Raw genomic sequence first — 14,529 nt, forward strand, 5'->3', positions numbered from 1 at the left:
CCTGTGTTGGATGCACACATGCACTGACGCTTGGAGTGTGCCGCTGTGCTCCTCCTGTGTTGGATGCACACATGCACTGACGCTTGGTGTGTGCCGCTGTGCTCCTCCTGTGTTGTGTGCACACCCGCACTGACGCTTGGAGTGTGCCGCAGTGTTGGGTGCGGTGCAGCAGGAGATCTGGTGTTACGGTGCTCACTCTCACCAATGGATCACTATTAATCAAGACAAAGGCCTGGCTAGTATTTTCCTATATTCGGTGGTAATGGTGCACCAGGCTTAGGCCGCGCAGAAATGTCCTCATTTTCATATCAAATGTGTCTTTTCAAGTGAACATTAAAGGGAACCTGTTACACCCTTTTTCAATTCTAAACTGCCCCCGATGTCTTGTTAGTGACGCAATGTAAGTGATGCACATTTTCTGACTAACAAGACAATGGAGCAGTTTAATATTAAAGGTCGTGACCAGTTCCTTTTAAGCTGAACTCTATATGGGTGGGATTATTTCTCCACAGATCATGTCCCCCATATAAATATTTCCGCAGTCTAGGTGTCATTTTGGGGTGACAGATTCCCTTTAAGTCAGCTTAAAAATCCTCTCACCTGACGAATGAAAGTTTTTTGCTCGTGCATCGGGTGATGGACACTGTTTAGATAAATCAGGTTCCCATCTTTGGCTGCAGTGTGAATGCTGCTTTAAAGGGGTTTTCTCACATTGGGATCTTACCCCCTATCCTTGGGATGGGGAATAACTTTCCAATCGCTGGGGGTCCGACTACCGTGGCCCCGAGTGTTTCCCAGAACCAGAACATGCAGACAGAATGGATTCCGGGAGTAAAATTTCATAGTCCTGTCTCCTGAGCTGTGCACTTAAGAGGTCTTTTGAGCAATTGGTGGGGGTCTCAAGTCCCACCCCATGATGCCCCTTCTCCCTACTGAGCCCACCTCTGCCCTACTAATCTCCTCAGAATTAATGGACCTAAACCTATAAGATCTGGTCCAAAAGTTAAGTCTACTGCCTGGGACTAATCAGTATTGTGGTTCTTATATGGTCCACAGTCTAATGATGGCTGGTAACAACTACCAGCATCTCCTTACCATTGTTAAGGACATACTGAGAGTTGTACGTTAATGCAATACATAGATGTATATGGGTCTAACCTGACACTGCACTTGATTGCTGTGTGAAGTTGGCATTGTATTCATGTACTGATGGTGGTTTTGGCGATGCATTGTCTTCAGGGTGGGTTTGGTGATGTGTTATTGTGTTTAGGGTGGTTTTGGTGATATTACTGTATTGACAGTAGTTCTGTTGATGTATTACTGTACTAACTGTGGTTTTGGTTACGTATTATAGTATGTAGTGTGGTTTTAGTTATGTATTACTGTACTGATGGTGGTTCTGGTGATAGTCATGTGGCTGTTGTAATCTTTACCTTATCAGTCTTGATCCTAAAACATAGGGTCAGCGTGCTGGACTAAAAATACAGCTATCTGCATGTCTGTCAGCCGAATAAGTAATAGACTAAAGCCCCCATACACTATACTCTGATTTTTAGGCCGGCAGCTATCTTGCTCGGCTCTCCCATATACAGGAGCACTCATTCTGCCAAGTGTTTCTGTGTTCTTTATTAGAGCCGCTGCTGGACATTTCCGACAGCAGCTTATCATTTAGAGGATAATAGGATCTACACTCCGTAATTGGACATTCTGGATCCTTATTCCCCTGACAATCAGAATTGAGAGCCCCTGTTCACATTGGGCTATCAGCAGAACCTGTCGATATTGGTGGGTTTAGACAACTTTAGGTTAATGTGTATGGAGGTCTTAACTACTATCTGAAGGCTCTGGGCTCTATCAGGGAATGTGCACACGTCTTGTAGTGGTCTGTGAACCCCCGGAATTATTCAGACAGAAAACACTTTAGGACAGTCATTTTATCCTGAAGCAAATATTTATTTTTTTTGCTGTGGCTTCTTGGTTGTTTTTTCCAACATCTTTTAGCTACTGGATTTTACTTATTTTTTTAAATGAAGTAGTAAGCGGCATCCAAGCAGCAGGCGCCATATAATGGACCGGTCACTGTCAGCCGCTTCATGTCTGAGGAAACCTGACGCGCTTAAAAAAACTCCAAAGACTGAACATATGGACAGCAAGTCGTTTTACACTGCAGTGTATGAGTTCATTTCTTTAATATTTAGAGTTTGGGTTTTTTGGGCGGGTTATAGGGCGGATCTGTCTTGGAAAAAAAAAAGCTGTGTGCACATACCCGTAATCTGACTGATCAGAAGGGGGCGCCACCACTGACAGTGCCTAGGGCAGCAAAAACCCCAAATACGGCCCTGAACATATAGAAGATACAGATTGCTACATATACATGATATAGGTGACATTGAGACTGCTGTATATACATTATATGGATTCACTGAGACTTCTGTATATACATTATATAGGATTCACTGAGACTGCTGTATATACATTATAAAGGATTCACTGAGACTGCTGTATATACATTATATAGGATTCACTGAGACTGATGTAGAACACGGTTTGCAAAAAAAACCATGCACATCTGAACAGCTCTTTAGACTTTAATAGGTACATATTTTATCCTTGAATGAGATTTTCCACAAGATGTTCCATTGCAGCTTTCCCTAGTGGTAGATTACATGTTCATCTGGACTGCCAATATATCTCGTTTTGTTTAACTCCGTATCTGGTATGGAACATGCAATATGATCAAATTAATTAAAGGTAAACATAAATATAAATAAATATATATATATATATTATATATAATTGCCTTATTCTGTCTGTCTGTCTGTCTGTCTTGCTCCAAAATTGTGTCCTTGCGGTGACAAACAGCGGATTGGCCGTTCGCCTCGCCTCGGCTCCGCCCCCCCCACACGGATTGGCTGCTCGCCCACGCTCCGCCCCCCACACGGATTGGCCTCTCGCCCTGGCCCCCTGCACGCATTAGCAACTTGGCTACGCCCAGCCCCCCTCACGCATTGCACGCTCGCTCTGGCCCCGCCCCCTGCACGCATTTCCCGAAACGACACGGAGCCCCAACTCCCAGGTGAGTGCTGTACCCTCGGGAGCCCACATCAGCGTACGCCGGTGTACGCTGGTGTGGGCTCCTGTGCGAGCGGGGGGGGCGGGGTACGCTGGTAACCATGTAATATTGTGTTGCATGGTTACCAGCGTACACCGGCTCCCAGGTGAGCGCATCAAGGTCCTGCAGCGGTGGAACACACACACACGCACACACATAAGAACAGACACACACACACACACACATCAGATCACACTCACTCTCACACACACCTCACACACACATCAGATCGCATCCACACACTCACAACATCCCGTGATATCGCTTGCTTCTCGGCGGCGATCCTGTGCGTGCACTGATCTTCCAGGACCTGTCGGAGGATCACATGGCCAGAAGCATGTGGTATCTCCGGATGTTGTGAGTGTGAGCGCGTATGTGCGATATCGTCAGTGTGTGTGCGTGTATGCGATAGGATGTGTGTGTGTATGCGATCAGATGTGTGCGTGTATGCGATAGGATGTGTGCGTGTATGCGATAGGATGTGTGCGTGTATGCGATAGGATGTGTGCGTGTATGCGATAGGATGTGTGCGTGTATGCGATAGGATGTGTGCGTGTCGGTAGAAGGCAGAGGAGCACGGCGTGCAGCACAGCTGCTAGGACCGCCCACCGGAGGGCACAGGCAGAAGTGGGGTTTGAGTGTATGCGATCAGATGTGTGCGTGTATACTGTCTGATGTGTGACTGTGGAGCACGATGGGGGGTGCACAGCATGGGGGATGGAGCACGATGGGGGGTGCACAGCATGGGGGATGGAGCACGATGGGGAGTGCGCAGCATGGGGGATGGAGCACGATGGGGAATGCGCAGCATGGGGGATGGAGCACGATGGGGAATGCGCAGCATGGGGGATGGAGCACGATGGGGAATGCGCAGCATGGGGGATGGAGCACGATGGGGAATGCGCAGCATGGGGGATGGAGCACGATGGGGAATGCGCAGCATGGGGGATGGAGCACGATGGGGAATGCGCAGCATGGGGGATGGAGCACGATGGGGAATGCGCAGCATGGGGGATGGAGCACGATGGGGAATGCGCAGCATGGGGGATGGAGCACGATGGGGAATGCGCAGCATGGGGGATGGAGCACGTTTGGGAGTGCGCAGCATGGGGGATGGAGCACGTTTGGGAGTGCGCAGCATGGGGGATGGAGCATGTTTGGGAGTGCGCAGCATGGGGGATGGAGCACGATGGGGAATGCGCAGCATGGGGGATGGAGCACGATAGGGAGTGCGCAGCATGGGGGATGGAGCACGATGGGGAGTGCGCAGCATAGGGGATGGAGCACGATGGGGGGTGCGCAGCATGGGGGATGGAGCACGTTTGGGAGTGCGCAGCATGGGGATGGAGCACGATGGGGAATGCGCAGCATGAGGGATGGAGCACGATGGGGAATGCGCAGCATGAGGGATGGAGCACAATGGGGAATGCGCAGCATGGAGGATGGAGCACAATGGGGAGTGCGCAGCATGGGGGATGGAGCACAATGGGGAGTGCGCAGCATGGCGGATGGAGCACAATGGGGAGTGCGCAGCATGGCGGATGGAGCACGATGGGGAATGCGCAGCATGGGGGATGGAGCACAATGGGGAGTGCGCAGCATGGGGGATGGAGCACAATGGGGAGTGCGCAGCATGGGGGATGGAGCACGATGGGGAATGCGCAGCATGGGGAATGGAGCACGATGGGGAGTGCGCAGCATGGGGGATGGAGCACGATGGGGAATGCGCAGCATGGGGGATGGAGCACGATGGGGGGTGCGAAGCATGGGGGATGGAGCACGTTTGGGAGTGCACAGCATGGGGGATGGAGCACGATGGGGAATGCGCAGCATGGGGGATGGAGCACGATGGGGAGTGCGCAGCATGGGGGATGGAGCACAATGGGGAGTGCGCAGCATGGGAATGGAGCACGTTTGGGAGTGTGCAGCATGGGTGATGGAGCACGATGGGGAATGCGCAGCATGAGGGATGGAGCACGATGGGGAGTGCGCAGCATGGAGGATGGAGCACAATGGGGAGTGTGCAGCATGGGACATTGAGCACAATGGGGAGTGCGCAGCATGGCGGATGGAGCACGATGAGGGGGTGCGCAGCATGGGGGATGGAGCACGATGGGGGGTGCATCATGGGGGATGGAGCACGATGGGGGTGCGCAGCATGGGGGATGGAGCATGATGGGGGTGTGCAGCATGGGGGATGGAGCACGATGGGGGGTGCGCAGCATGGGGGATGGAGCACGATGGGGGGTGCGCAGCATGGGGGATGGAGCACGATGGGGGGTGCGCAGCATGGGGGATGGAGCACGATGAGGGGTGCACACCTCCCCCCAAAACACACACACACACCGCCACACACGCACTGCTCAACACACCACACACACACACTGGGAACCACAAACACCGCCCTACACAGACACCCACACACACAGACAACGCCGCACACACCCAACACCCAAACACCGCGGCACACACAAATATACGCACATACCGCACAACACACACATTGCACAAAACATACCTCCCACCAAAACACACACACCCCACACCCACACAAACCGCGCAACACACACACACACAACGCTACAGACACACAGCGTTCCACAAACAACGCAACACACAACGAAACACACAAACAACACCGCTCTCACCCCCCGCCACACCCAGAACGTGTACAGCGCCCTACACAAACACTTGGTAACTACACACAACAACATCTCATATATATATATATATATATATATATATAAAACAAAAATCATAAATTAACTACACAATACGTAAATTCTAGAATACCCGATGTGTAGAATCGGGACACCTTCTAGTATATATATAAAAACATTAGATTTTTGTGAAATAAATGACAAACTGATCCTTATATATAAAGGAAATGTGTCACCAGGTTTTTGCTTTCCTAACTGACGCAGGGGCAGAAACCTTTATTCCAGTGATACTGGGCTGCTTGCAGTAGTTTTGGTACAGTGACATCACTGGAATCAGGGTCTCTGACCTATCATCATGCTGCTCTCAGATTAGGTGGCAAAAACCTAGAGGCATATTCCCTTTCAGCCACAATGTTGCATCGTGACACGACATCTAATGATTTCCTATGGTGTCACATCACCATATAATGACATTAAAACAATGGTAATTGAATGTGCACACAGACATTTCTGCATAAAAAACATGTCTCTTGGCACACTATGTGTGCACAACCCTTAAGGGTGCTTTACACGCTGCGACATCGCTAGCAATCTCGTTAGCGATGTGACACGCCAGATCGCAGATAAGATTTGCTGAGATCGCACATGAGTCATTTTTTTTTTTTTTTTAGCGCTGGTCACATGTGCGATCTTGGCAAATCGCATGTGCGATCTGGCGTGTTACATCGCTAACGAGATCGCTAGCGATGTTGCAGCGTGTAAAGCACCCTTTAGAGTGATTTCTGACACAAGTTGCATATAAACCATTTGCCTTTGCTCCTGACCGTCCGGGCTCCGCAGCTTCTTCTTCAGGGAGGGAATGTCAGGCATCTCTCTGCACATAATTAAAATAAAGAATTCATCTCTTCTCTGGTCTCCCTAACGCCATGCTCGCAGGCAGCAGCTCCAGCTATGTGCCACAGTCCACACTGAGGAAGATGGGAGAATTTGTTATACTTGACCTGTATTGCAGGCAGTGAAAACAGAGCAGCTTATACTGGTACATAGGGATACATCTGTACACAGCAGTGTATTTCTAAGTCTCTGTATTCTAGAGTTGAAGAAATATTAAGATTGTTTTGTTCCTATAAAATTACTAAAAACAATAATAAAAAAAAAAGTAAATTTCTTTCTAATGACAAAAACATAATTTTCTCTTTTTTTCTGAGAGTCTCTGGGGGCGTAAAGCCACGACCTGTACAATTGCAGCCAGGAGCTAAACCATTGAGCCACAGACTCTGCTGATGTCCCTGGGAGAGTTTTCTATACTTCATCTGCATTGCAGTCTATGACACCACAGGCAGAATATACTGGTACATAGAGGTACACTGCTCTGTACAAGTATCTCTATGATCCTGTATTCTAGAGGGAGAATAAAGGATAATTTTTCCTATAAAATTACTAAAAAATTTTTTTAAAAAATTAGTCATTTTTAATGCCCTTTTTTGAAAAATAAACATAAATCAGCAAATAACATGAACATAATTGTTGTCCCTGTAATCGTAACGACATGCACAATACAGCAATCAGATTATTTAAGGGGATATATCAATGGTGTAAAAGCATGGCATGACTGGTTATTTTTCTTTATTAAACCCATTAAAAAATGCAATAAAAATGTATTGCTGAGGCTGTGTTCACACGTAGCGTAAATGCTGCATTTTTCCCCTCAAGGTTTCCACACCACGCAATGCAATAACAATCTTCTGTTTTTGCTGTGGATCTTTTATGCTTTTCCCCCCTTATTTTATGCACTTTTGGTGCAGATGTGAATCTGTGCTGATAGGCTAGGTTCGCACACTGCGTCTTTTTGACGCTGCGTTTTTGTGCTTTTTTGGCCGCTAAAAACGCACAAAAACGCACCTGCGTCGAAAAAACGCATAAAAAAACGCATGCGTTTTTGCCGCGATTTGGTGCGTTTTTGGCTGCGTTTTGTTGCGTTTTTGATCTCTGCGTTTTGCTGCGTTTTTCAAATGCATTGCATGGGCGGAAAACGCAGAAAAACGCAGGAAAGAACTAACATGTCCATTTTTTTTTTTACTCAAAAACGCAGGTAAAAAAAACAGATGTGTGCGGACAGCAAAAATGAAAACTCATAGACTTTGCTGGGGAAGCAAAGTCCTGCAGTTTTGAGGCCAAAAACGCACCCAAAAAACGCACTGTGCGCACATAGCCTTAATGGTTTTTTTTTAGTATCACAGAAAAGCTTTGATTTTGCGCTTACAAACATTTAGGTTTTTTTTTTTTACCTGTTTTTATTTCAAGCTCCACATGAAGCCTATAGAAAAAAAAGCAATAAAACAGCACAATTCTGCGGCATCTTTACATGCACCAAGGGCGGAGATTTCATACATCACATCCACTTTCCTTGGCTATTTAGTCCGTGTTCACATGTAGAGTAAATGTTGCAGTTTTTCTGCTGCTTTTTTTTGTGTACGGAAATTCTGCTGTGTTTAAGGCTATATGCACACGTTGCTTTTTTGCGTGCAGATTTTATGCACATAAAGCATGTTTTGGCAAGAAAATAGCAGCTGGAAAAACGCCCATTTTTTTTATTGCATTTGCTCATTTTTTCATGCTTTTTTTTTAGTCAAGGCGATTGCGAGGGTTCAGACGCTGTACAGCCACGATCGCCTCTGGGTCTCCAGCTGATGTTGCAGTCGGGACCCAGCGCTCCTCCCAGCAGTTTAACCCCCTGAATGCTGCAATCAATGCGATTGCAGCAATCAGGAGGCAGGGAGAGGAATCGCTTAGGCTACTTTCACACATCAGTTTTTTCCCATCAGGTACAATCCGGAAAAAAAAGGGTAAACCGGATCCGGTATCGCATCCGATTTATCCCCATAGACTTGCATTGTAACCGGATTGTACCTGATTGCTTTGCGGTGCATCCGTTTTTTTCCGGATGCGGCAAAATAATTAAATGCGGCGGCCGGATAGAACGTTCCATGTAACGTTTTTTTGCCCCTTAAAAAAACCGCATTCTGCCGGATCCGGCACAATGCGGCATTGTATACAATGATTGTCTATGCATGCCGGATCCGGCGCAATGCGGTTTAAACCGGATGCGGTCACCGTATCCGGTTTGGTAAACAGAGCATGCGCAAATTTTTTTTTTTTTCATCACAAAACATATAAAAGTCTTCTGCACATTCTACACACTTCCTGCTGTTCGTTCCTGCCTTCAAGTTCTGCTGTCCTCCAGTCCAGTGCTCCAGGGAAGAGGTAATGTCCACAGATAACTTTTCTGAGCTGCGTACATGTACTTAGACATTTTTTTTTTTTTTTTACAGGTGCAGTGTTGCGGGCAGCGAATCTTATTGTGGTCCAGCCAGTTGCTGTTTCATCGCGTTCTGTCCTGTCCCTGTGTGCGTTTGGGGGAGTCCAGTGTTCCTGAGGTAATGTCCACAGTACTGTCCACAGATCACTGTTCTGAGCTGCGTACATGTACTTAGACATTTTTTATTTTTTTTTTACAGGTGCAGTGTTGCGGGCAGCGAATCTTCTGGTCCAGCCAGTTGCTGTGGAAGCGAGGCCTGTAAAAAAAAAAAGAGATGTCGTCTTCTGGTAGCCCTCCCTCCTGTTCACAAACTGAGGTATTTTTTTTTTTTTTTTTTGTGTTTTTTTTTTTTAAAAGAAAAAAAAAAGTTTTAAAATAACTAAATTTACACAGGTTGCAGAAACATCACAGGAGGTGCTGCCAGAAGTGGACGAAAGGGGTGGAGAAATACACGGAGCGGGCGGTCATAGTGTAAGTTTCATACAGGAATTGTTTACCACAGCACACCAAACACATAAGTAAATAATGTTTTTTTTTTTTCTTCACTAAAGGCTTCGACTTCTAGGGCTCACGATAGAGCTCCTCCAAGACCGTCCCAGGGTCGTCGTCGAGGTGGCGGTGGTCATAGTGTAAGAAAATTTTTTTTTTTTTTTTTTGGTTTATGTCTGTGTGAATTGCTGTCTAATTTTTTTTTTTTTCTTTTTTCTTTCTTTGAACAGGCATCACAGCGTGCTCCCGATTCTGACGGTGAGGAGGCCGGATGTATCAACATCGACCTCCTCATCGATGAAGTTAGAGAGAGGGAGCCGCTGTGGAACATGGCTGACCGCCGCCACGCTGATACTATCGTAACCCGTCGACTCTGGGACGAGGTATGCCACGCAGCGATAGAAGGTTGGGAGGAGCTCAATTCTCGTGGCCAGAAGAAAACACGTAAGTATTCACAGTTCAGTAGGTTATGCTGCAGGATGTAATGTGTTGTATACTAACCACTTTGTGCTTTCCACTTTCAGGTGACAAACTTCAGAAGCGGTGGCGGTCTATCAGGGATCGCTTCAAAAAGTAGTTGAATCAAGAGATGCAGGCCCCGAGTGGATCCGGAGGACGCAGATCGAAATACCGTTACTTTAGAGCGTTGTCGTTCCTCCGGACAACTATGGTGTGCAGAAGGTAAATATTCCCCACAATATGTACAAAGTATAATAGTTTATGTCTGATCTTTTTTGCCTTTTTTTTTTAGTCAGTGCCAATGTATAGCAATTAAATTAATTATTGTTTTGTTTTTCCTCTTTTTAACAGCACTGTCTGCAGCACTCGGGAGCCTGCATCGAACCCGTCAGGAGCGATCCCTGAACAGTCCGCCACTGGGGAACACAGGCACAGACCCGACCCATCTGAACCTTCCCTTCCATCTACATCTGTCCCATCCACCTGCGCTGGAGCTTCCGGTGAGACTTCATTACCTGAAGCTGCTGGTGACGAGATAGCTTTTCCCCTACCCCACCCCTCTGACACTGCTGCCCTCAGTAGAACACCTTTGGGTTCTGGGCGTCAGCGTCATAGGGGTCAGGATAGGAGCTATGCGCCAGAGTTCTTGCATCTAAATGCAGCCTTCCAGAACGCCATTAAATTATTAGCAGAACAATCTAGTTCTGGTTTTAGCTTCATGAAGGCCTCTATGGATAAAAATACACACGAATTGTGCACGCGTCTGGACAGGCTGCATTTAGATGCAAGTAAATCACCCAATCATTATTTTTTTCAAGCCGTACTCGAGCGCATGGAAAAGCTATCTCCTGACCAGCAGATGCATGTAATGCAAGCCACACAGCAGGCTCTGGCGCAGGTTTCCTCCCAACCACCTCCACCCACCCCTCGTCCAGCACCTGCCCCCCCTCCAGCCATTGTCCCTACTCCCCCTGCTGCCCAGTACCAGCCTGCTGCCCAGTACCAGCCTGCTGCCCAGTACCAGCCTGCTGCCCAGTACCAGCTCCCAACCACATCTGCCCCTACACTTCCTACCCACTACCACCTCTCGCCTTCCACACCCATCATGACCCCAACACAAGCCTCTAATTCACCCGCCACCTCTTCTGTCTCCCAATCCCTCCACTCAACCCCACAATCCTTAACACATCCCATCCCATCTCCTGTTTTCCCTCTTGGTTTCTCAACCACACCTTCACCTTCTGTTACTTCCCCACCACCACCACCAACACCACTTTCCACCCTCCATACTCCCACTGTGCGTGTGTTCCCATCTGACAGCCCCTCCAGTACTATCTCCACCCCAAGCCCAAGATATACAAATTTATAATTTATTTATGTATGTAATAAAAAATAAAACATTTTATTTGAAATGTATTTATTTGTTCTTGTTTTTTTTGGGGGGGAATATTATTTTGCAAGTTCAGTTAATAATAAGGTAATACAAAAACATAACATGTTATAATTTGACGGTGTAAAAATTACAAATTTTTAAAGATATTCAAAGATTAAAATTACCAAGGTAAACAAGATATTTTTTTATTTATTTTTAACTATTTTTATTTCTTATAAAACTAAAGATAAATCTTATACCATTTGATCTTGCCAATCTACTCTACCTTCTGGGGACACAAAATAGTCAGCATATTTGTCACGGATTGTGGAACAGGCAACACTACTCCTAAATCCAGGACTGGTGTAGTCTGACAAAGAGGTGGATTCCAAACTCTGGTCATCCAAGGACAAAGGTTCCTTTGTTAAAACAAAATTGTGTAGTACCACACATGCTTTCACTATTTCATCAACAGTTTCAATGTTTAAATTAATGGCTGTTAACAACACTCGCCATTTGCTGGTTAGTATCCCAAAGGAGCATTCCACCATTCTTCTGGCTCTGGATAATCGGTAATTATATATTTTTTGGGTTTGCGTCAATCCACGGCTTGCATATGGCTTTAATAGATGTTGGGAGAGTTGAAATGCTTCGTCGGCCACAAAAACAAAGGGCATTGGGGGCTCACATGTGCCAGGAAGAGGTCTTGCAGGAGGGAAATCAAAAGTATTCCCATAGATTCGCCGCCCCATTGGGGACATTTTAAAGACCTGCGAGTCATTGGATCTCCCATATGCGCCAATGTCCACTGAGATAAATTTGTAGTCCGCATCTGTTATTGCCATTAGGACAATTGAGAAATACTTTTTATAATTGTAGTATTCAGACCCCGAAGCTGCAGGTTTCACAATTCTTATATGTTTGCCGTCCACTGAGCCAAGGCAATTTGGAAACTGACAAATGTTGTAGTATTGTTCGGCAATTGCAAGCCATCTGTCCCTGGTGGGCTGGGGGATGAAATCCTCCTGGAGGCAATCCCACAAGGCTCGGCAAGTGTCTCTAATGATTCCCGAGATGGTGGAAATTCCTAGTCGAAACTGGTAGTGAAGGGACGAAAGTGACTCTCCAGTTGCAAGGAATCTGTAAAGGAAAGACAATAATTAAAAAAAAATAATAGCAAACACATTACAGTTAAAAGTCAATTTAAACAGGAGGATACAATTAAAAAAAAAAAAAAACTTACCTAAGCGTAACCAGCAAACGCTCCTCGGGTGTTATAGAGTAACGGCAGAAGGTGTCCGTTTTACGTATGTTGTCCGCAACAAGGCCAAGGAGGACGTCAAAATTATTCACTGCCATCCGGACATAGCTTGTGAATTTTTCATGGTTTCCACGGAGCTCCAGGTATAGGGTTGAAAACACCCCACGTGTCAGTCTCTGGGCAGTCAGGGGATGGATCCAAAAGCGTCGATGTCGCTGACGCCTCAGTCGCTGTCGCTCCTTTTCTCTGACGATGATCCCCAAGCGATTTGCCTCAAATGTAAAATCTGCAGTGATCTTTGTGATCTTTTCAAGAATAACATCCATGCTTTCTGCTTGTCTCTGTCTTCATTCTGTCATATATGCTTCAAAATACTGTATATATACCGTATTTTCCCAACAGCCAATCAGAATACGGAACGCGTTAATTGTTTGTTTAGTGTTTAAAAAACGGATCCGTAAAAAAACGGACAAAACGGATGCAAAACGGATGCAAAACGGAACCACCGGATCCGTTTTTAATCGGATCCGTTAGGACGGATCCGGAAAAAAACGGATCCGGTGGGTCCGTTTTGTACGAAAAAAACGGAAACGTTGGATACGAAAAAAAAAAGGACTGTACCTGAATACAGAAAACTGATGTGTGAAAGTAGCCTTACCTGTCTCTAGCAATCGGGTCCCTGTAATGCGATCACAAGGACCTAACCTCAGGTTACTGAGCTATGGAGAGCCTCACACACCATGCCAGAGTGTGAGTCCAGCACTTAGGCTATGTGCGCACGTTGCGTATTTGCATGCAGTTACGCTGCGATCTGCACTGCAGCATAACTCCATGCGTCCGTCGTCCCCAGCATAATCTATGGAGATTGTGCAGGAGACGTGCGCACGTGGCGTATTAGAGCGCAGCGCTTCAGCTACTGCCCGAAGCGCGCGTTCTAAAAAGTGACATGTCACTTATGCCGTGCGCTCTGTTTGCAGCCCCCGCTCTGTCTATGGGAGGGGCTGCACTCAGAGCGCATGAAATCGGCTTTTTTTTTTTTTTCATTACGGACTCTTTCTGCAGCGATTTGAAGCGCACGTGTGCTGTTCAAATTGCTGCAGAAATTTCTGCAGGGACAGAACGCTACGTGCGAACATAGCCTTACAGTTAGGCTATGTGCCCACGGGACAACGTCCCGGCGGTTTTGCCGCAGGTATTTCCGCAGGTTTCACGCAGCTGCTCCCCGGAATACGCAGCTATTACTGTTGAATTCGAGCAAAATTGTTGTGGTAAACCTGTGAAACAAGTGTGGCATTTGTGTGAAATACCTGCGGACGTCCCACCCTCTATCTCCAAAGTAGAAAGGCAGGATATCTGCAGATATTTCCGCATGAATAACTGACATGCAGTTACGTGCGGCTGCGGGAAATCCGCAACATTTCCCGCAGCCGCACATAACGCAGCATTGATAAAGCAGTCCCCAAATCCCATAATAAAAATAAAATAGGATAACATGGGGAGTGTCTGTACTTGCGTAAACCTGCGGATTTATATGGAAAATCCAGATAAATCTGCAAGTTTTCCGCAGCAAAATCTGCGGGTACATTGTCCCGTAGGCACATAGCCTTATAATCCACAGGAGTGATCAAGCCCTGCAGTGGAGTATATCAGACACAGGAAAAACCGCAGGAATCAATTCACATGCTGCTTCTTTTTTCAGCAACAAGATCTGCAAGGGAAAAAAGAAGCAGCGTGTGCAGCTTCTCATAGACATTGCTCAGATGCCTTTTTCCTTGCAATATTGATTCAAAAAGCAGCAAAACAGCAATGTGTGCACACAGCCTGATAACTGTGCAAGCAAAGTGCATGTGATTTTCT

At 46.6% G+C, this 14,529-nt stretch overlaps 1 protein-coding gene across 1 annotated transcript; it reads left to right on the top strand.

Annotated features, from left to right (window-relative positions):
- The first annotated feature begins 10,189 nt into the window (after positions 1-10,189).
- Positions 10,190-11,408, top strand: LOC142255813 (uncharacterized). The gene is made up of 2 exons (XM_075327259.1): positions 10,190-10,261; positions 10,391-11,408. The coding sequence occupies exons 1-2, from the start codon at positions 10,248-10,250 to the stop codon at positions 11,406-11,408; spliced, it is 1,032 nt and encodes a 343-aa protein (XP_075183374.1). The 5' UTR covers positions 10,190-10,247.
- The last annotated feature ends 3,121 nt before the right edge of the window (positions 11,409-14,529 follow it).

Source organism: Anomaloglossus baeobatrachus, chromosome 11 (assembly GCF_048569485.1).
Source record: "Anomaloglossus baeobatrachus isolate aAnoBae1 chromosome 11, aAnoBae1.hap1, whole genome shotgun sequence".
Taxonomy (NCBI): domain Eukaryota; kingdom Metazoa; phylum Chordata; class Amphibia; order Anura; family Aromobatidae; genus Anomaloglossus; species Anomaloglossus baeobatrachus.